The 24,083-nt window shown below is 36.7% G+C and overlaps 2 protein-coding genes across 2 annotated transcripts; both read right to left on the minus strand.

The window, feature by feature from the left end:
* Nucleotides 1-8,210: 8,210 nt before the first annotated feature.
* LOC124641244 lies at nt 8,211-9,916 on the minus strand. Its single transcript, XM_047179285.1, has one exon. The coding sequence runs from the start codon at nt 9,696-9,698 to the stop codon at nt 8,262-8,264; it is 1,437 nt and encodes a 478-aa protein (XP_047035241.1). The 5' UTR covers nt 9,699-9,916; the 3' UTR covers nt 8,211-8,261.
* A 9,477-nt stretch (nt 9,917-19,393) lies between these two features.
* Nucleotides 19,394-22,869, minus strand: LOC124641277. The gene is made up of 2 exons (XM_047179325.1): nt 22,789-22,869; nt 19,394-20,258 (listed from the first exon to the last, which is right to left on the minus strand). The coding sequence occupies exon 2, from the start codon at nt 20,191-20,193 to the stop codon at nt 19,600-19,602; it is 594 nt and encodes a 197-aa protein (XP_047035281.1). The 5' UTR covers nt 20,194-20,258; nt 22,789-22,869; the 3' UTR covers nt 19,394-19,599.
* Between the last annotated feature and the right edge of the window lie 1,214 nt (nt 22,870-24,083).

Genomic DNA, 24,083 nt, shown 5'->3' on the forward strand with positions numbered 1-24,083 from the left:
AAAAATAAAAAACATTTAAAAATATAAAAAATAGGTTGCCACCGATATCGGGCACAGGGTCCAAGGTACCGGTGGTTAGGGTCCCAGAGACAGAAACCTCCTCACAATACGTGCCGTATCAAGGAGTACTGCCTTCTGAATCAGTCCCTTGATCCAGCCGCCCAACGAGAGCCTCCTGAGGTGTTCGTCGAGGCTCTTGGCTATTAAACCATTGGCCGTAACGACAAAAGTGCGCGTGCGCTAAGTCGAGATACTTTATTTTAAACAACTTATTATTATATTGTGAGAATCTTTTGCAATGTTGTGCTTACCTTTAATTTAGATACATGCAATGCTATCTTATATGTGAATGATGGATTACCATGAATGTGTCTGTATTTAGTTGGTTTGCCTTAAATAAATAAATAAATGTTTACCGTGACAGCTATTGGTGATTGCCTACCAACATATGTTGTTTATAAATCTTCTAATGTGTATTCTTAATGGGTTAATGGAGGTCCACTGGGTACTCGCTTCAACTGCATACAGTCAGGTAGACTGATTGCGACTGATGAATTTTTCACTATGTTAGTCATAAAGATTAATAATTACGCGTCTAAGTTATTATTGAATGTAAAAGCAGAATGAGGCTATGGAAAGACGACTGTTCCAGAAATTAAAACATTTTTTGGCATTTTTTTTCATATGGGAACTATCAAACTTAACTGAGTTACAGACTACTGGAAAAAACATCCATTGTTTAATTTAGCAGCTTTTTCAAAATACATGAGCAGAAACAGATTTTTGTTAATTATGAGATCATTAAATTTTGAAGACGACTTGTCCGATAATATGCTGTCAAAAATAAATAGTTTAATTCACTTTTTTAACCAGCGAATAGAAGAAATTTATTACCCGTCTAAATATCTGGCCATAGATGAGTCAATGGTTCTGTTTCGTGGTCGTATCATATTTCGTCAATATCTCAAGGGCAAAAAGCATCCCTACTGTATAAAACTATAATTATTTTACACAACTCTTCTCTGCTAATTTGCCATTTCGGTAAAACAAAATATCCTCTAGCCTATTCAAACTTTGAGTTTAAATACCATGACATATACACATATTAATGGTAGCTGAAACTGGAAAGACAAAACATATGCATTTAGACTTATAAAGGCCCAGTTTTGATTGCCTCTTAATTTTCAATTTCTACAGGGAACTAGCTTATTATTTATTAAGTTTGGGTTAAAATGAATAAAGTAAAATTAATTTAAGAAGTCCTTCTTGTTATAATAATTCAGCCAATGCAATAAAGAGGTGCAGAGGAATATATCTGATGTTTTTTGCAAATGCCTCTACATTACCTTTTTGTCTAAACTCTAAAGTAATAGATCTTTCAACTTTCATAATATATATTGTTGACGCCTACCATGTACAGCTCAAAAGACTTTGTAGGGTTTAGTTATTCTTCTAAGATTAGTAATACATATGTGTTTTGTTGTCATGTTTTTGCCATCCCTTTTTTGTATGCCATTACCATACCACACCATGTAAAATACAATTAAAATTTTATTATAGATAAGAAACGAAGAGAAATGTTTTATTTATATCAAGACCAAATATATATGTTACCGGCAATCTGTATAATCCGGTATTGTATACAATACCTAGGCAATGTATAGAATACCTAAAACGTGTAGGTAATGTATGAAATATTATTTATTTTATACTTTTCCTAGGTATTGTATACAATACCGAAGGCGCAGCCGGTAATGTATGTAAAAGACAAGTGCAGGGAAGGATCGTGCGGGCAGGATCGTGTTGCGACTTGTTTAGAGTACCTAGCGAAATATCTTACTTGCTTGTATTTCATTCTGCTGCGTGCGACGCTGGCGGGAGGACGCGCGTAGCATGTAATGAGTTCATTGAGTAATCCTTACGATACTTTTGTTACTTTTCGTTAGTGAATTTATTTCATTAAAAATGACAGCCGATCAACGAATATCTGAGATGAGAGAAAGGTTTTGTTCACAATTGCGAATTAAAAGACACGCAGCAAGTACTAAAAATCGCACATTTATTGACGATCAACGGTATCAACAATTATTAGAAGAAATAAAAAATGCGAAAACAGCCGAAAAGAAGTCACCCCGGGATTACTGGTTATTGAAGCATTATGATTTTATAACTGTTGGTCAAAAACATAAGTTGATATTTCCTGTGAATACACCGAATACCAATATTATATACTACGTCACTGATAGTGAATTATTCCAAGTACTTCACGACGCACATCAGAGTATCGGCCATGGCGGACGAGACCGAATGCTGAAGGAGCTTTCTACACGATACAAGAATATAACTCGCCACGATGTTGAACTATATCTGCAACTTTGCGAACCGTGCCAGCAAAAACAAAGAGGAATAAAAAAAGGGATCGTCGTCAAGCCCATACTTTCATCTGAATTTAATTCTCGCTGTCAAGTAGATTTGATTGACTATCAGTCTCATCCAGACCGGGAATATAAATTTGTTATGGTATATCAGGATCACCTGACGAAGTTTGTAATTTTAAGAGCACTGAAAACAAAACGCGCGGAGGAAGTAGCGTACAATTTACTGGATATTTTTACACTGATTGGTGCACCAGCAATCCTACAATCAGACAACGGTAGAGAATTTTCAAACCAAATTGTAAGCAGTCTTAAAACATACTGGCCAACCTTAAAAATTGTGCATGGCAAGCCTAGACATTCCCAAAGTCAGGGGAGTGTCGAAAGAGCGAACCAGGACATCGAAAACATGCTAACAACTTGGATGCAAGATAATGATAGCGAACGTTGGAGTGATAGTCTGCGATTTGTCCAACTCATGAAGAATAGAGCGTTTCATTCAGGTATAAAAAGAACACCTTATGAAGCTCTTTTTGGATCTAAAATAAAAGTCGGTATATCTTTGCCTCTCGTTGATACTTACAACCTAGAAAGTGAAGAGGATTTAGAAAATGTAATTAATTCATCACCAAGTATACCCATTGCTTCAGAATCTTCAGGACCTGTAATAGTAGATCCAGCTGGGGCACAAAATCAACCTCTACAGGCTCAACACCAACAAAGCCCTGCCATCGAAAGTGCTGAGATCCATAATGAAGCTTTAAATGTTCAAAGTGCGCATGATGAACACATGACTATACCAAGTAACGAGATTTCTGATAAGCCTGCGAATGTTGAAGATGTTCCTTCTGAGGTAAATGATCAACCGTTAAATGATCTGAGTTTTAGAGAGTTAAGTACTCCACTCGTGTGCTGCGTTTGTTCCGAAGAGACAACAGGTGCTCATTCGTGTAGAATGTGCAATAGACCTATTCATGCTATTTGTGCTGCTCCGGAAAAAAATATGGCTGAAGGCTGTGGTTCTAAAGTTGTTTGCCCTTTATGTGCAAAAAACGCTTTAGCTGTAGAAAACCGCATCAGTTCCAAAGATAATTTGACAGAGCAAGCTCAGAAAATGCTTAAAACTTCTGAAAAAAAATTCCCCCCAGTAGCGTTGGGTACCACTGTAAGAATCCCTGTTCCGGAAGTCGACAGAGGTCGCGGTGATGCTCGCAATATACTAGCTGTAGTCCTACAGAAAACAGATGACGAACTTTATCAACTAGGCACAAAGCAAGGCGTTGTTAAGACATTGTATTCAAGACAGCAGTTTACAGTTTGTCATCAAGAATTACTTAAAAAAGAAGACGTACCTAATCTAGAAACGACACTCCGTACAGTTGCGACTCAGCAATCTACGGGGACAGGTCAGGGATTTGTCAAATGTAGTTGCAAAAAACACTGCGATACTAAAAAGTGTTCTTGTCTTAAAAGTAAGATTTTATGCACTTCGAAATGTCATAATAGTTCCTCATGTAAGAACAAATAGTTTTTTAACTTAATTTTTATTAGGCAGAAGACCTACTTATTATGTTTACAGAATTGTTTTGTTTCTTAGTTTTTTATGCTTATTACGTACAAAATGTCATGTAAGAACAAATAGTTTTTTAACTTAATTTTTATTAGGCAGAAGACCTACTTATTATGTTTACAGAATTGTTTTGTTTCTTAGTTTTTTATGCTTATTACGTACAAAATGTCATGATAGTTCCTCATGTAAGAACAAATAGTTTTTTAACTTAATTTTTATTAGGCAGAAGACCTACTTATTATGTTTACAGAATTGTTTTGTTTCTTAGTTTTTTATGCTTATTACGTACAAAATGTCATGATAGTTCCTCATGTAAGAATAAAGATTTTAAGAATAAAGATTTTTTTTATACTTAATTTTGATTAGACATTAGACCTATCTATCCTTGTATAGGGCCTAGTAGGTAAGTTAAGATTAAATAAATCTTTTGTAGTAATTCTTAATTCTTCTGAAGAACAATTATTTTAAGGAGCACTTTAATTGTTAATTTTAATAAAGTTGATTTTAAGTAATGGAACATGTTTTATTTGCACGTCATTTTATAGGTAGGCCTGTCAAAATTGATAAATATAGACCAAAATCGATTTATTTTACACATTGCCGATGCACCATCAGGTAATCTATACAATCCCTAGGAATTATATACATTATCTAGGTAAAGTATCTAATGAACAATAATATCCATAATATTTCATACATTGCCTGGACGCCCCAGGTATTATATACATTGCCTGGGTATTGTATAGAATACTTGAATTATACAGATTGCCGGTAACATATACATATATATATATTCTCTGATCAGAACAGAGGTCTTTTTCAAGGTTATTTAATTACTGAGAACATAAGCACAACAACAACGAGTAGGTACAACAACTCCACCCTAAGACAACCCACTGACTGTATATTCTCACTTTTATTTCTCTAAGGCTAGCTAAGACAGACGACCACTGACCAAGATTCATCAAGCTTTTTGTCAGGTAAAAAATTTTATCACTTTCACCTCTTGTCAAGACTTTGAAACCACGTTTTATTAACTTTTCGAAAACAACAGAATTTAACTTTTTGAGATATAGCGAAACGAACCTTAAGACGACCCACTGACCAACAAAACGTTATAAAATCAACATTGACCAGCAAGTCACACAAACAGACTGAGATGAGAAGCTTGTTTGGAGCGAGGAGGCACCATCACTACAGCTATTTATACTTAGCGAATTCAATAATGAACTGTAGGTACGCCTCAGGCAACCACCTCAAATGAACACCTCGAAATAAACGTCCATCCGAAATTCCGAACCGAAACGAAATCAAATCATGAATTCAACAATCACACTCCATGGCATGGATACATGGATTTTGTGGCATTTTTATGGTATAATGGTACTAAATCAAGATTAACGATTAACAAGCACAAATACATAAATTATTAACTAACATTTATCAATAATAAATGAAATTGCTGGTCTGTGTTGAAAGTTCTACTGAACATCTGAATGAATGAATGAATATTTCCTGCACCAGCCAGAGACAATTTTAAAATACGTTACTTGTGCCGCCCCCAGACTTTTGTTCGGACGCGGCCGTGGAGTGGAATTAATATTATAGCAGGAACAGGTTATACACGATCGTATACATGGTTTCTTCTTTTCTTCGTAGCTTTTTCACATCCTCTCTTTTTTATGGTTTCGTAAAAAAGTACCCAGCTGTCTAAACATAATCCGTCTTACCACAAAAACTTTTTAACGTCAGTTTAAGACTTGTCTAAAAATATGTCAAATTATGACGTTGACATATGGTTCATTTTGCAGCCACATTTTTTTTAGACAAGTGTAAAACAGGTGTTTAAGTTTTTGTAGTAAGGCCATAAGTGTATAAGTAGACCAAATATACAAAGTGTATCGTACCTAATCACATTGAATATGTTAATATTCTGGTCATGTCGATCATGCTGCTCAGCATAAAGAAAAAAATTAAATACACAAAAAAAAAAAAAAAATCTAACAAAGTAAATAGAATAAAAATGTGCGAGAATTAGAACACCATATAAGAGTCAGTCATTCACTACAAACAACGGAAATTCTCCCTTGAAAACTGACAGCTGTCAACTGGTCAAAATATTCGACACTCCCAACTTTATGATGTTGACTGCTTTGTTGGTCTAGTGGTCGCAAGCGCGGCTGCTGTGCTCGAGGTCTCGGGTTCGATTCCCGGGTCGGGCCGAAATAGTTTTGTGGGTTTTCTTAAAAACTTTCACAAAGCAGCCCGTAGTCTGGAAGTTGGTGATTGATTCATCCGTGCATCGGAGAGCACGTAAATGTCGGTCCTGCGCCTGATCTCTTTCCGGTCGTGTCGGATTGCCGTCCCATCGGGTTATGAGAGTGAAGGAATAGGGAGTGCACCTGAGTCTGCACAAATGCTCGTGCACTATAATATATGTCCTGCGCAGTTGGCAGATCTCCTTAAATGGGAACAGCCACCGCCGTGGCCGAAATTGGCCGTGGACGCCATTACATATGATGTTGTAAATTATGAAAACGAAAAATGTCTCCTGTGGGTTTGGCCACAAGAGTCACTGAATGGATTAGGTTATTTTTCTACAACTCGCCATTGAATATCATAATATATCATAAAGTATAAGTGATTAGGTACGAATCATATTAAATAAATCCTATCACTTATACTTTACACACCCGACTGTAGGTCTTGGCATCGGGTGTTGGTCTTTGTTATTATTTTTTGATACGCAAGATGCACGTGGGGTATCGGGGCTTCACATTGGGTTTCATGATGTGGTTCCGGCTTTATGGATCTTCACATAGTAATCTGTGGTCACATGAATGACACCAATATCAAAATGACATTAGCTTTAGCTTTTTTGTTTGTTAATGTCATCGAAATAGGAAAATGTATTCATTCTCAAATTATTCATAGATAGAGGGAAGTGATAATATGTCGCATGTATTAAACAGTGTAAAATTGGAACTGCAACCCTGTATATAAAAATATTGTTCTTTGATGCAATAAGTGGAAAAAATCTGTCTTTCTAAAAAATCATTTAAATTAGTTCGGCTTGTTATGTTGTCAAAAGGTATTGTTTGTACGTTTCTAACCTTACTTTCGAGTCCTTCGATCATGCATCTTTATAAAGTGTTCAGTTTTGTATTTCATGATAGCTTAAATAGAAAATGGGATGTGTATGAAGTTCAATGATATCAATCGAAGCTCTAGAAAAATGGAAGGAGTCCTGAAAGTAGCGTGGAATATATCGATTTCTTCGATTTAAAAGTGATAAACTAATGATTTGATGAATGACTGAGTACTTAAAAGCACACCGTTGAGTTTTGTGAACAAAGCGTTTTTAAGGGGCTTGTATTGTTTTTTGCTGTCATGCCTTTTAAATTCAATCATGATCTTCTCGATAGATTGATCGAGTTAGTAGCATTTTCTTGAAATTTTCGATTTAAAATAGTCAACGTTGGTCTTATTTTTGGAGTTTATTTGAATTTATGTTTATAATAGTACTTGGTGAATGGATATGGGCAAATGGGTAGTTCTATCTCAAACATGATTACCTATGTTCAAATATATCTCTTTAAATCATTTACAAGTCATTGTTCCAGATATTCGTGTCAACTACTAGCCCCGCACGTTGATATTGCGATGGAACCTTGTCACAATAACAGCTGTATGACGTCATCCGTCGCACAAAAGTACAGCTAACAAAAAATATGGTAATACAAAGTAAATAAGCTAGGGTTATAGGTTTATTTGTATTTTGTTATTTTATTAATACAATCTAAAGTGTAAACTCTTTATACCTACTCACCCATATTCTGACAAATAAACTTTCATCTATATATATAAAAAGAGAAAATGACTGACTGATATATCCACTGAGACAGAAATGACAGACAATGTAATCTAAGAATACCGAGACGGCTGTTTATGATCATATTAAGTATATGTATTTCTTAGAAATTTCGGCACCATAAAAGATTAGTTTTGTATGCTGCTTACCAAAAAAAATTATTACACCCACAAGTACACAATTATGTTGTTGGTGTGTAAATATGAAAATATTTCTAAATGTCTGGGTTATGTAGTAAAGTAACTACGTTATAAGGAGGAGATCTCCAATAAATTGTTGGTCTTTTAAGAGACATACAAATACTTGAACCGAGCGGGAATCGAACCCGAGTCCACTGCGTAGCAGTCGTGTTTTAATTACTAAATCTCTCAGCTTATAAATAAAACCAGGTTTGTATGTAAAAAATCAATGTTTATTAAATTCAATACAATCTTAGCCTATTTCTTCAATCACTCATATCGTCTTCCAAACCAGAACTACTTTCTGTGTCAGTTGTTTCAGATTCACTGTCGTCTGCCGTATTTATGATAAATAACTCGTCAGTTATTCTGTCTTTGTGCCAATATTCCTCTTCAAGCCTTTTCACGTGATTTACTTCCTTTCGCCAGTCGTCTGGAGTTATTGATGCCAACGCCTCCAATGTCAGAGCTTCAATTCTACTTTCTAACTGCTCCACATTCTTTTCTGATACCCTCATTTTGACGAGGTTCCAGATGTACTCAATGGGGTTGAGGTCACAGTTGTAGGGTGGCAATCTAACGACCTCATGGCCATTGTCAGCTAATAACTTGTCGATTTTATAATTTTTCGGCGGTTTATGCTGTTTAATTAATAGATATAGTTCTGGTTTTGTACTATAGCTGGGAAATTCGATGTTGTGAGCTTGTAGCCACTCAACCATCACCTGTTTTCTATTATTCATATTTGGTGGCTTATTCTCTTCCTTACTGTGATAAGGGGCGTTGTCCATCACAATTATCGAGTTGCGCGGTATGTTGGGTAGTAATTTCTCTGTAAGCCACTTTGTAAAATTCTCCGCATTCATTTGATCGTGATAATCCCCTGTTTTAGTGTCTGCCTTAAACATTAAAAGGGCATTGTCAACAAAGCCAGTTTCACTTCCCGCGTGAACTATTATCCATCGGCGGCCGGGGCTGTCGTTCCGTCTCACTCCAACATCGGTTGCTGTTTGCCAACATTTTTTTACTGTGTAGTGTGCGTGTATCCATGTTTCGTCGAGATAAATAACGGGTCTTTTGTTATCATCAAGCGAGTCATTTTCTTTCATACGGCGTAAATATTTAGCCCTCCACGCTTGAATTTGGGGTCTTTCAATTAGAGCCAGTCTTTTTTGGTAGCATCGTTTAAATTGGTATCCTAAGTCATTTTTAATTATTTTTCTCAATGTAGTTTCACTACCAGTATAATTAAGGTCTACTTTTGCAGCCGCCAAGATTTTGCGCATTGTAGGTATTTCTTTCCTCACCGTATACATTGAATGAATAATATTTCTTAATGCTGTTAGTGAAAATCCGTCGAAATATTCCTTCCTTTGTCGTTTTGCTTTGGTAGGAGTTCTCATTTTGCTGCCACTTGCTGTTGCTGACTCATGCTCTCGTCGTAATTTCGTCACGGTATTTTTTGCAACGCCTGTAGCACAAGCCACACGTTCCGTGACTTTTGCAGGATTTTGCAAAATATTCAAAATGTCCATTACCAGTTGCTTCGGCATTAAAATGTCCTCAGTAGTGTCCGAAGCACTTTTTAAGGCACGGTTTATATTTTGAAGAACTAACTTAGAGTCCTCTTTTTCTTTTACGAAATAATTGTCCACTTTAATTATTATTTCACGAGCACGACTGTTAATTAATTTCTTACTCATTTTAACGGGTAACAGGTAACAAAATTAAACAACAAACTCAACAAAAAAACTCAACAACAACAATAAAACAGAATAACAAAAACAAAAAGCTATAACAAGTAGGTAGGTATTCGAAGCGCGTAAGCACGTAAGCACGGGCTGACCTTGCGAACGGTACTGACGCTTCGACTACGTCACCAAGATGGCCGCCGATCGCAATATCAACTTGCGGGGCTAGTACTTGAATTTTTTTTTTGTTTTGTTCTTGTTGATTTTTAATTGGTGTATATATCTATCTATCTATTTATTTCTGGGTTGCTATAAAAGGGATCAAAGTTCCAAAATAATTCAATGTCTGAATGGGGGGCTATTCTCATGAGGATGGCTGTGGCTAAAAATGAAGTTCATTTATGTCTACATCTTCACAAAATTTGTTTTTTTTTTTGGGAAAAGTTCTGCAGTAAGTCGCCTTGTTCTTGGATCAACTATGCAGGTACACAGAAATATGACAATACCATAACAACAAACAAAATCTACAACATACCAAAAAATTGCATCACTTTTCGTGATTTCAACATTATTTACAAAAATGTTTCAGCTGGGTCAAAAATGCACACACTCAACCACATCACTAGATCCTTACACCTTGGATGGTTACATCTGGTTATATTCTTTATGGTTATTTTCATTATAAATTGTTTGGGATTGTTTTTCTTTGTTTGTTGTTGCGTTATCGTTTTCAATTATGAACCCTATCAAGATTTTGCTTTCACAGTCCTGGTGGTCATAGTCGTCACTTTCATCTTCGCTGTCGCTGTTCATACCGACACTGATGATGAAGTCCTCTATTTAATTCTCCCTACCTAGATCGCGATTCCAGTATTCTTCTTCGACTCTTTTGATGTGGTTTACTTGTTTCTTCCAGTCGTCTCGCGCAATTGAAGCTATGGCCTCTTTTGTGAACTCCTCAATTTTGTTTTCGTGTTGCTCCACATTTTTATCTGCGACCCGTTGTTTTATTAAATTCCAAACGTGTTCTATCGGGTTCCGTTGTAAGGAGGGAGTCCGAGGACTTCATGACCATGTTCACGCAGTAGTTCGTTCACCAAATACTTTTTCTCTGGGCGATGCTTTTTTAGCTGCATGAGCAGCTCTACTTTAGTCCAGTCTTCTTCAAATGAGACACCGTGCTCCTGCATCCATATCTTTATGTCCGCTTTGCGGGTTGCAGTCGTTGGCGCTTTATCCAACTGCATACCTACTGTGGTAGGATGCATTATCCATTACGAGAATGGAGTTTTCTGGCAGATTTGGTATTAGTTTTTCTTTTAAATATTTCGTAAAATTATTACTATCCATCTCGTTCACCTTTTTTTAATTTAGCTTTAAATAATATTCCCGCACCCTCCACAAACCCATCCTCTGAGCCAGCATGAACCATCACCCACCTTTGTCCGGGACTATCATTTTTGCGAACACCTTTATCGGTGGATGACTGCCAGCACTTGCTGACAGTATAATGGGCATGGATCCACGACTCATCCATATACTTATACAACTTTCATTTTTTCCGCACCCGTGGCATCATTTTGTCGGAGGCGGCGGCGTAAATATTTAACGCTTTTATGTTATCGCGTTCTATGAGCACCATTCGGTTCTGGCAGCATTTTTTTAATTTTAATCGGAGCTTTTCTTTTAAAATCTTTCTTAATGTCGTTTTGGAGCCTTTATAGTTTAAATCAGCACTTGCTGACGCCAGAATCTTGTTCAGCGTAAGTACCTCCTTTCGAGCGTCGTATATTGAGGCAATTTTTTTTATAATGGCACAAATATCGAAGCTGTTCATGCGGACACGCGTATTATTTTTGCCTTGCCCTTACTCGGCGTGCGGATCTTGGTGTTGGTTTTTTCTGCAAGTTAACCTGAAATAAGAGTAAATATTACTGTTACTGTCAGTTATCGTTATAGAGTATTTTACTTATGAACAAACGAAACACACTTATTACAGTTTCTGGTAAGAGAGAGTTGTCAGCACAGGTACTGTACCTGTGTATACCAGTGTTGCCATTAGACAAAAACTAAATTATGGTGGAATTACATTGTTATATTTTATACTTAATATTTTTAACTCCCCCCTCAATGTAATTGCACCAATTAAACTAGTTAACAAAAACATATGCATATCTTACTGCATTTTAAGTACAATACCTAAATAAAATATTCAGTAAACAAAAATTGTATTTAACAATTATACCATCTGTGTATGGTCTTCCCCACATTTTCCTAAGAAACGAGTTATCAATTCTCTACTTAAAGATTTTGTTTACATATCTGCAGGTCGATCACTTGTTTTGATGTATTTTAGACACAACTTTCTATTTTTAATTAATTCTTTTATAAAGTGATAGTGAATATCAACATGTTTCAATCTTTTGATAGTGTCAGTACGGGCAACTGGTATAGCAGATTGATTATCACAATAGATATGTACTGGACAGACATTATTTATATTAAAATCATTTAACAAATTAACCAGCCAGCAGGCTTCACTGGCTGCTGTAATAATGGCAACATATTCAGACACCGTAGAAGACAGACTAACAGACACCTGTTTAAGTCGACACAACCCGTCAGACAAATCATCATATTATTCAAAAAGATGTTGAATCAATTGAAGAGAATTTTTATTTATGCATTTAAACCTCAACACCGGACAAAACATTGTCGTCATTATCGTCCTCAACCTCTTCGGACTCACACTCACTATCACTTTCGCTGTCACTGTCGCTATTCAACCCGACTTGTATAATGAAATCTTCGATTTCTCTTTCTCTTACCACCTCTCTCGTCCAATATTCATTTTCTAATCTCTTGACGTGGTTGGTTTCCTTCTTCCAATCCTCAGCTGTTATGGAGGATATGGCTTGCTTTGTCAATCCTTCTATATTTTTTTCTAGCTAATCTACATTTTTTTCGGCCACTCTCTGTTTCACGAGATTCCACAAATACTCGATAGGGTTTAAATCGCAGTTGTATTGTATGGTGGTAATCTTAGAGTTTCGTGGCCGTGATCAGCTAGCAATTTACCTATTGCGTAGTCTTTTTCTGGCCTGTGTCTTTTTACCAATCGTCAATGCCATATAATGCTACTAGTACAAGTTTACAATGAGCTTCATGTCCTCTTCCAACTGCACATTCGCAATGTGTTTCTTCTATGGAACCACAAGCAATCCTTACTTTTATCAACCACATAAAAAATCTTCTTCATTGATGCCATGCATTGACATTTGATGTATGTAAAACCACCAGCTCTGACTGCACGAGCTGTGAGTAAATATTGTAATTTAGCCAAAGGTTGACGATCTATTTTTCCGAACACTGAGCGTACTATGCCAGTGCATACTCAAACGGCCCACACGGAACTGAAAATTATTTATTTACAAAAAAAATATTATTATACAAAATTATTTATGTGTGTGAATCATTTAATCCCCGTAAGTCGTAAAACTCTTTCGATTCCGATGTATTGCAATCCGACAGATCCATTGTAAACTGTTGTAAATAATTGGCGCAAGAACTGCTAGATGGCTGGGGCTCCAATTGTTTTTTTAGGCTTGTTTGATGGCGGCGCAATCATACCTAGTTCTTTGGGGTGTTTCTCTTGTTATTTGTGATCGAGGCTCTTTGCGATGGAAAAGATAGTGAGTTTGTGAAGTAGGAGACCAAACTTATCTTGTCGACATCCCCTTTAATCAATTTGTCTGTCGCACACAACAAAGCCGCTGTTGCAATGCCTATTTGTTGTTGGAGATCCTGAACCCGCTTGTCACGTGCCTTCATAGCGTCATTCAGTAGTTCTTCTAGCTCTTTATTAAGTTTTGGTGCATCTAAAAGCTTGAGGTTAGAAGGTACTAGGTACTTTTTCACTAGCTTATCCTTGGTTTCTTGTTTAAGGCCATTTATAATTATACCTTCAACCCTCTTTACCAACTCCAATTGAATACCAGGCCCATATTCTTTTTCACTGGATAAGGCCTGCCCTAAGGCTTTTATTATTGTGTCATCCAATCCAATCCTTCTGTTGAAGGGTCTTTATCTTGTGTGTTGATCACACATTCAGCACCTAAAAATAGACCAAACCCTGTTTGATTTTGTTAGTACTTAGCTACCAGCTGTAGATAACCTAACCATAATGCCAACACCTACCAGCTGTGTGAAATTGGTAACAAACAATGAGCTATTTATATTCCATCCAAGCTTCAAGTTGTCACGTTTAGCGTGTGGACGGTTTAGATTTTAAATTAAACCCCACATTGTGAACATAAAAATTTATTTCCAAGGTCGCGATTCGAATGCCCGTCAGCAAAATTAATTTTGTTATATGGAGGTAAAGCGCGCTAGCACTGTCCTGGCTTCACGTGGAGAGATGTCCGGTGATGACGCTCAGCCGAGGAGGCGCTTCAGGGTGGACGACCCGCAGATGGTGATGCAGTATGGTAGAGGGTAATCGGTGCACGGTGCCTCTCGGTGCCTGTCGACGTTCGGCCAACGGATCAGCCGTGGCCCGGAGTTTAAGCCGAACTTTGAACCCGAACTTTGGACCCTGGAATTTACATCCATTCAAATAAATGTCCATTTCTGATTGTCCTCCTCTGACTGTGTTTGCCGCGGAAGCAGGAAGCAGAAGCTCAGTGCGCTTAAGGCGAATGTGTGCAAATTCACAGTCAGAATCGGAGTTTACAGAGAACAGCTGAAATGTAATTTTTATATAAAATGTATAAAACATATAAAAAATAAGATGCAGGGATAAGCAAATGAAAAGAATAACCCTGACTGCTTATGATGATGAAAAAGGCTACAAATGATGCGACAATGTGCAAAGCAAGAAAAGATGAAATCTGCAAGTCATTTGCCAACGGTCACCCAATAGGTGGGTGGTAGCAATTACACGAATTGTTCAACACTTACCCAATACGGGGAGATGCACTGATTCTACAATATAGAGAATAAGTTAAACGAAATTTGAAAAATATGTTTTCAAAATTATAAAATAAAACCGTTAAGACCACGATTAACGTCACGCACTAAGGACTGGCAAAAGTGAGTGCTTGTAAGGAGCGCGTGAACGTGTGTCTTCCGTGATGATATTTTAAAAATGGTCGAGTCGCTAAAGCAGCTAACCAACCTCACGGTACACGCCCGTGAATGAGTAGCGAACGAATCCGATTTGCATTGGTACAGCAGTCCAGGTAAAAGAATCGAAACCATATCACAATGACGTGAAGTCCAATTTGGTTTAACTTGCCGTTGCACCGATACAGATAATGACTACGTACTGTTTGTTTTTAAGTTTTGATTAAGTTACAATTTTTTATTTCTAGACCCAAGTTGTTATAATAAATATGAATTTAAAAATACGTTAATCAGTTTAGTAAAAGAAATAAATAATACTTAATTAACGAAACAAATAATTGTACGCGTTTCTAAACGCAACCGTAGGTAGACATTACATTTATTTATTTATTTTTCTACCCACCTTATATTAATATTTTGATTAAAAACAAAAGGCAAGTATTTTAAAACGTTGACATTAACGTACAACGTTACAAAGTTTAGTTTCATAAATATAATATTAGATTTTGAATTACTATCGTCATGCCTATTCGGCTGGTCTAGCGCGAGACAATGTGTCACTCACGCCACCACGCGACGAATACCGGTAACTCGATAACCGAGTGCGATCAGCTTTTGCTCTCTCAGTGCTGCATGATGCGTTCTCTTTTTTTTATTGTTTTATTTCGGTTGTTTTGCTGATTTTATTCGATACCAAGTATTTTTGTTTCGATACCGAGTATGTATCGCAAAATTGATTCGATACAATAAATACTTTGTATCGGGTACCTACTCGTATTTCGTATTCGGATTATCCCTACGCGCAGTTTGTTCATGAAATCGCTCTTCCGACCTAGTTCCTTCGCGAAATACACAAGACTTTATCTCCTATGAAAGCATAAATACAATACCACCCTAAAAACACTAAATGTATGTAAACGCATCACGCATGTATGTACTTTCGCATCTGATATATTTTATCAGTTTCTGTCTTTTGTGACTATTTCTGCAAGTCGGTCGAAGATCTTTGTAGTTTAGTTTTTACGCTTTGTAGCGTTTTGTAGAATAGATCTAAAAAACTTCTCATTGCCATCAATAGTGTATGCATGGTCACATGTGTAAATCAGTACAAAGAATAGTTTTAAGACATTTTTGTACTGTTTTAAACATACTTTTGAGTATTCAACTCTTCCGCTACCAGGACAAGAGCATTTGGTTAGGCCCGGTATCCACCAAAGCGGAGAGGAGAGGAGACGAGAGGAGATGTGCCGTGAAGCTGGCAGGTTATTTCCACCAAAGCGGAGAAGAGATGCGTTGCGGAGAGATGTGAGCTGTGTGTAGCTCTGTCTACGAAAGCAGCCAGTCAATCGAATGACGTTTCGGGACGTGCGAGGCGCGCGGAGAAGGCAGCGGGGTCAGCGCAGCCCGGCCGCCCGACTAGACACTTCTCCACTCTGCCGCGCCGCTTGCTCGCTCGCTGCACAAAATTCTATAGGAAAATGAGACATCTCTTCTCCTCTCCGCTTGACCCATTTCCACCAAAGCTAAGCGGAGAAGAGATGTGGAAATAACTAAATCGGATTGGTTTATTCAAACACATCTCCTCTCGTCTCCTCTCCTCTCCGCTTTGGTGGATACCGGGCCTTAGAAATTCGCTGGTAAAAAATACATAGTTGATATGCGCAGTTTTAAGGTTATTTCTGGTTAGCATACGATTACTATATTTAATTATTCTTCTTTCATTTTGCCGTCGTTTAATATTGCCTCTAAATTGGATAGTTCTTCGGAAGTGTGTACGAGTTTTAAACAAAATGTAGTATTCTCTTGTGTTTTCTTCAAGCTGGTTATCATCAAGTTTTTACCCTATGCATGCCTACAAATTTCGAGAGTTGCCCTCGATTTCTTAGGGTTTCCATGATCAGATCCTGACGACTATGGGACCACCTGGGAAGCATACCTCATCAAACAAAAGAGAATTTTGAAAATTGTTCCTGGCGTCTTTGAGTGAATATGCATAAAAAATAAAAAGAACCCGACGAATTGGCTCTGGTGCTTGAGCTTGGCACCTTTGGCAATCATCGCATTGGCTGCAAAGCTCTTAAGCAACAGTTTGTGGTACTGGTAGAGGAACTGCAGCATATTTGGAATACTAGTTTGTTTTTTAATGATACATTTAAAGAGAAACGGGATGGCTCAATGAAAAAGACAATAAAATATTGAAAAATTATTAAACTTTAATAATAAAAACAATCAAACATAACTAACACCAGAAAACTAATTAAAATGCCTATCAAACTAAAAAACTCCAAAATAAAGAAACCAAACTCCAAAGAGATTTGACTTAGGGTGCAGGTCATCTTCCGAGCCTTTTTCCCAATCATGTTGGGGTCGGCTTCCAGTCTAACCGGATTCAGCTGAGTACCAGTGCTTTACAAGAAGCGACTGCCTATCTGACCTCCTCAACCCAGTTGCCCGGGCAACCCGATACCCCTTGGTTAGACTGGTGTCAGACTTACTGGCTTCTGACTACCTGTAACGACTGCCAAGGATGATCAATGACAGCCGGGACCTACAGTTTAACGCGTGCCATCCGAAACACAGCCAATGGTGTCTAAGATATACTTAGAAAGTACATACAAACTTAGAAAAGTTGCATTGGTACTTGCCTGACCTGGGATCGAACCCGCGCCCTCATACTTGAGAGGTTGGTCCTTTACCCACTAGGCCACCACGACTCTGTGTGTGCAGGTAATTTGGTATATAGTATTCCGTTATAGTTAAGTCCGCCATTGTACTATTTGCGCAAAAAGTAGGTATTATAAATAAATATTTCAAATAATATTCACATTTGTTTTTTGAAAATTTTTAACTCTTCCTTAGAAAATAATAGATTTCTTATCTTAGTAACAGTTTTATAGTGTTTAGATCTTAAGGTAATCAGTCTTTTTTAAACAAAATAAACTAAATTAACATCTAATTAAGTATACATATACATGTAGCTATTTTCACAAAAAAATTACTCTATCTTTTTTTTGTGCAGGTTACTTAAAAATGTCTACATTTATCTAGCTATCCAAAAAGGTACAAAAGTCAGCATAAAAATGCAAATTCTTAAATAAAAATGATACTAACAAACGTTCCTACGTTGTCTAATCCAATCCTAATGATAAAATTAATTAGTAATGATTTGCTAATCAAATCCTACCTCTATTTCTAACACAGAGTCTAATTCTACGTCGCAGACCAGTCTTGACCACCTTACTTGTCAATTGGGCACTTATTTGATTTGCCGCATCAATATTTTTTTCTTGCAAGATATCTATGGTTGGTATAGGATGGCCATCTTGTACACAATTGTTTTCATATGGCCCCACACATAAAAATCAATTGGTGTCAAATCCGAGGTTCTTGTTGCGGGCCATAGTACGGGACTTCCTCTTCCTATCCATTATTCTGATGATTTTGATCACCTCTTCGATAGTGCTCAGGGCAGCCATCGTGTTGAAACCACATGTTTCTTCTTACAGTAAGGTAAGTCCTCCATAAGCAATAATAGTTCGTTCGTTGAAAATGTTCATAAAACTCGCCATTTAAATTATCTATACTTATCTCCCATAGAACAAACGGATTTTTTTTTGTCCGTTTTATAAATCGGTACGGAACTTGCTTCTTTAATTGTTTTTCTCTTATCTTGTCAACATATTGATCGGATGTTAACGCAAATGTAGTTCGCTCAATTTGGCGCCTTCCTTGTCGTTTGGGAAAATCGGGCAACTTTTGTTTCAATAATTCTGTACTTACATTAAATATATTTCCAAAATAACTATCAGGTGATTAGTGATCGATACTGATGCCAAAAATGCAATCAGTAAAATTTTTGTCTGTCTGTCTGTCTGTATGTTCGATATAGAAACAAAAACTACTCGATTTTAATGAAACTTGGCACAAATATTCTTCATACTCCTGTGCAGGTTATAGAATTTTTCATCACGCTACGTTTAATAGGAGCAGAGCAGTGAAGAGAAATGTTGGGAAAACGGGAAAAGTTACTCCATTTTTTAAGCTTCCGTCGCGTGTGCAGCCTTAATGGTTAAAGCTATATAGAAACCACGTATGGCGGAAATGTTCTCCTTTAAATTATATGAAAAATATCCCACGACAGTATATGTCTATCTTTTATGATTGACTCACAATAACACGTAACTTCCGATTGCTAAGCAGTTCAGAGCCTTCTGATTATATTTGTCTACTCTGACGTTTATAACACTTTCACTCATCCCAATAGGCTAGGTAAGCATAGATTTAGATAATTGGATAGGCTGGTGATTATTATTTCTTCCTCTCTTTGCATTGTAATATAAATGAAAGTCCTTGATCTTGGGTTACTTGAGTTTTATTTCACAACACACAATTATAATAGTTCACTGCACCACAGTTACATAGTCGAAAATACCAAGGATATGGAAAATGACAGATGACAGATCATAGCGGAAGTTATTATATTAGTGACATACTAATTAGTAATACTAATTAGTGATGTTACAACATCCCCCCTGTTAAGTTTAAATTAACCCTCGACAAACAATAGACTTAAGACTATGGACTGACTTGACAAAAATTGACTTTATTATACATAGTTATGATAGACAAAGGTTTTTACTTAATTATGACTTAATTTAGATTACAATTATATACTTAATCTATTTCTTCTATTAGCCTACGAGAAGGCTTTACAAATCGACCTGAACGTGTGACAATTTGACTACTTGAGGATTGAGATGAGAGTTCTTGAGGTCCAGCCTTCTGACTGTCACCATCCTCTCTCCCCTGCGACGATCAGTGTTCTTGCCAGTTCTCGCATCTTCTGATATGTCAGATCAGGTTCCTGGAGTAGTCTCTGACGTACATGTGCTAAATCCATATGCAGATTTGCAATGAAAATATCCCTGATGAGCGATTCCCTGAGTGTTCCAAATTCACAATCTTGGCTTTTGTTCTCCAGATCTGCTAGGAATCCTTCGATCGACTCGGATTTCTGTTGCTTTCTGGTGAAGAACATGTGACGGCACATGGTTATGTTCCTTCTGGGCTCAAAAAAAATCTGAAATTTGGACTTGACTTCGGCAAGCGTGGTCTTCTCAATGGTGAGGTTGAAAGTATTGAATATATTTAAGCCCTTTTCACCTATGAGATGCAACAAGATAGCTATCTTGCGCTTTTCGGGTGCCTTATCCAAACCCGTGGCCAACAGATACAGCTCCAACTGCTGCCACCAGCGTTTCCACGCCTCCGCATTATTATTTGTGGAATCTGACGAAATTTGCAGTGATTTTATTTTGCTGTTAAGGCCTTGGACGCCATTATGGTCGCCCACGCCGCATGGCTCGGAACTCGACTGGTCCATTTTCGCGACCGACTGTCTTCCAGACTTCGACTTTTTTGACTTGAGTTCTTCTTGACTTCTGACACCATGTAATATAAATGAAAGTCCTTGATCTTGGGTTACTTGAGTTTTATCCAACATTTCCTTATACATAGACTGTGGTACTATCAATTTTGAACCTTTGAACAACAAATCTTTTACGACATGAATTTCAGCTTGTATATTCCAATATGGTTTGACTAATTGACTGACTTTACTTTTACTTTTTGGCCAACCTTCATAATAATATTTCTTTAACAATTGCAAACTTTCATCTTTATTAGTATGTTGTGACAATTTTGTGCTGTAAGTCTTTAGTGACTGCTAAATTTGAATACATTAAATTGACATGACAAGTTATTTCTGACTCATTTTCTGGTATATAATAATCTTTTAAGGCAGCTCTAGATAAGGTATCAGATATAAACATTTGTTTACCTGGGACATGTATGACTTTCAAGTCATACTTTTGTAAAGTTAACATCATTCGCTGTAACCTAGCTGGTACATCATGTAATGGTTTATCAAATAAGTAGACTAATGGTTTATGATCTGTATGAACTGTGACTCTATGACCATATACATACTGATGAAATTTTTCACAACCAAATTGAATTGCAAGCAATTCTTTCTCAATTTGAGCATACCTAGACTGAGTTGTGGTTAATGTTTTTGAACTATAAGCAATGGGTTTATTATTTTGTAAAATGACTGCTCCCAATGCTGACTTAGACGAATCTGCTGACAAGACTAATGGAATATTGGGGTTATAGTGAGCTAAAACCGGTGATTTTGTAATTTCATCTATTAAACTCTTAAGACATTTATTATGATTTTCATCCCAAGACCAGACTGCATCTTTTTTCAAAAGATTTCTTAAAATTTGAGTTTTTTCTGACAAATTGCTAATAAAGGGACCTAAATAATTGGTCATACCTAATATTCTTTGCAATTCTTTGACATTTTGTGGTGTAGGCATATTGACAATTGCTTTTACTTTTTCTTGGTCAACCCTTGCACCATCTTTACTAAAGACATAACCTAAAAAACAGACTTCAGAAACTAGAAATTTACATTTGGACTTGTTAAATTTTAAATTAACTTGACGAGCTCTTTGCATTACTTTATGTAATCTCTCATTATGTATAGACTCACTTGGACCATAGACTAGAATGTCATCGATGAATATCAAGACTCCTTCTAAATCACCAAACAAATTCATCATAACTCTTTGAAATATTTCTGATGATGCATTTATGCCAAAAGGTAATCTTAAATATTTATATCTGCCAAATGGTGTTTAAAAGGTACATAAATTAGAACTATATTCATCTAATCTTAACATCCAAAAACCTGAAAATGCATCCAAATGAGAAAAACAAGCAGCTCCTACTAATTGAGATCTTATCTCATCAATTGACTTTATTGGATAAATTTCCCTTATGATATTCTTATTCAAATTTCTAGGATCTAAACAAATTCGTAACTGACCTGAACTTTTGACCGTAATTACTATGCTATTCACCCATTCTGTAGGCTTAGTGACTTTTTCAATGACTTGCATGCTCTCCATGCGATCCAACTCCTCGCGTAGCTTTCCAAGCATCGCAAATGGTACTCTCCTGGGAGGATCCACGCATGGTACTGCATCAGGTTTGAGTTTCAGGTGACAGACAGGAGGTAGACAGCCAAGACCCTGAAAAACATCATTATATTGTGTTAGAATTTGTTGACAAAAATTTTGTTTAGATACTGAAAAAACTCTTTCAATTATTCCTAACCTTTCACAAGTAGGAAGACCTAGGACATTGGGACATACTAAATTTGCGACTATGAACACTATATTTTCACTGACAGTGTTATTATTTAATATTAAATTGCATTTAATATTGACTTTTCCCATAATGGGTATTGACTTGCCACAAAATCCTGTGACATTTATGTGACATTTGACAAGTGACATTTGACTTTGTTGACGTTTTAAAGAAACAAAAGTTTGTTTTGACATTATGTTAAGATCAGCTCCTGAATCAATGATACAATTAAATTGTGAATGACCTACTTTAACATTTATGTTCCAAGACTGTTTACTATTGTTAATGTTATGTTTATGTTTTGACTCGACTGTATTGACTTGACTAAATGATGATGTGACTTGTTGACTGTGATATGGTGATGTGACTGTTGTGATTGTGTGAGGTGATTCCTCAGACATGTGTCTGTACTCATCATTGAGATACACACTTTGACTATCACAACTTTTATTTGAATTATGACAATATGACTTGAGAATTGATTTCTCTGACTGGTGACTGCTTTCATCACCGAGGTACTTTTCAGACCTCTCAGACATGACATTATCACCATTATCATCTTTGAAATATGACTTGAGAATTAATTTCTCAGACTGACAATATGAGTCTCGGTGAGATCTCTCAGGAATGACACCAATGTCATCACCGGAATCATTCCCTGACTGTGACTGACTATGTATGTATGTAAATTGTGGTGGTGGAGACTGTGTGCTTGCTGACTTGACCTCTTTGAGGGCGTGGGTTCGAATCCCACTTCTGACACCATGTAATATAAATGAAAGTCCTTGATCTTGGGTTACTTGAGTTTTATTTCACAACACACAATTATAATAGTTCACTGCACCACAGTTACATAGTCGAAAATACCAAGGATATGGAAAATGACAGATGACAGATCATAGCGGAAGTTATTATATTAGTGACATACTAATTAGTAATACTAATTAGTGATGTTACAACATGCATAAAGTCCAAATCTAACGCGGACGAAGTCGCTGGCAGAAGCTAGTCGGGCATAAAGTATGGTCCAATTAAATACTTGTCGATAATGCCCATCCACACATTTAAACTGAACCTCCACTGAGAGCCTTTTACTCGCTTTTTATTCGGGTTTCCTTCTTCTTTCGTTGCCCAGTAGTGAGCGTTATGGTAATTGGTTGTACCGTCCTTGTCAAATTTGGACTCGTCAGTCCATTTTTTTGACATTGAGGATTTTCAATATCGGAGTTCAACATAAATCGACAAAAATCCAATCTTCTCAATGGTTCTGCACACATTATTACCATGATGCACTATTTAAAGTGGAATTTAACAATTCATGTGTTTGGATTGTGTTTTTAATTAGTAGGTAGAAATTGGTGCAGAAGACTCCAGTCGGCAGTTCAACCCTGATCTTCAACGGGGAAGACAACTGCAACGGGCGCTTGCTTGTTGAGAAGTTGTGGAGGGAACAAAATGCTTGATTTTTTTTTATAATATAAAACAACGAACATCAATCCATTGGTTTATATGACTCTTTCTTTTCTTACCCGGATCTTGCTTAAGGGTCCTTTTTCTGCTGACTGTGTAGTTATTGGGTGTTTCTGGTTCAGATGCTGATGCTGATATCGAAGAATTTACACTTGGAATGTCACAAGGTTCTTGAACATCGTTGTCACAAAATTGTTCGGTTGGGCTTATTGAGCAAACAAAATCTTGAATAGGATTTTTACACTTAGAATGTCACAAGGTTCTTGAACATCGTTGGTATAAGATTGTTCGGTTTGGCTTATTGGGCAATCAAAATCTTGAATAGAGTTAGGAGATGGAACCGGAGTACATTCATTACTATTAAAAAATAACGATATCAGAATCATTATGAACAATATTTCCATCAACTGCATCATTTTCATTGTAAATGTCATTTAAATATCTCCACTCCTCGTCGGTGAATTGACACTGCATTAGAGATTCTGAAAATACAAAAAAAAAAACAAATTAATACAACATAATATCGAAAATGCAGGGCTATTACACTGTCGTAGTAAAGTATAGAAAGTGGTACATTCGATAGTCATA

This window comes from Helicoverpa zea, chromosome 22 (genome assembly GCF_022581195.2).
Source record: "Helicoverpa zea isolate HzStark_Cry1AcR chromosome 22, ilHelZeax1.1, whole genome shotgun sequence".
Taxonomy (NCBI): Eukaryota; Metazoa; Arthropoda; class Insecta; order Lepidoptera; family Noctuidae; genus Helicoverpa; species Helicoverpa zea.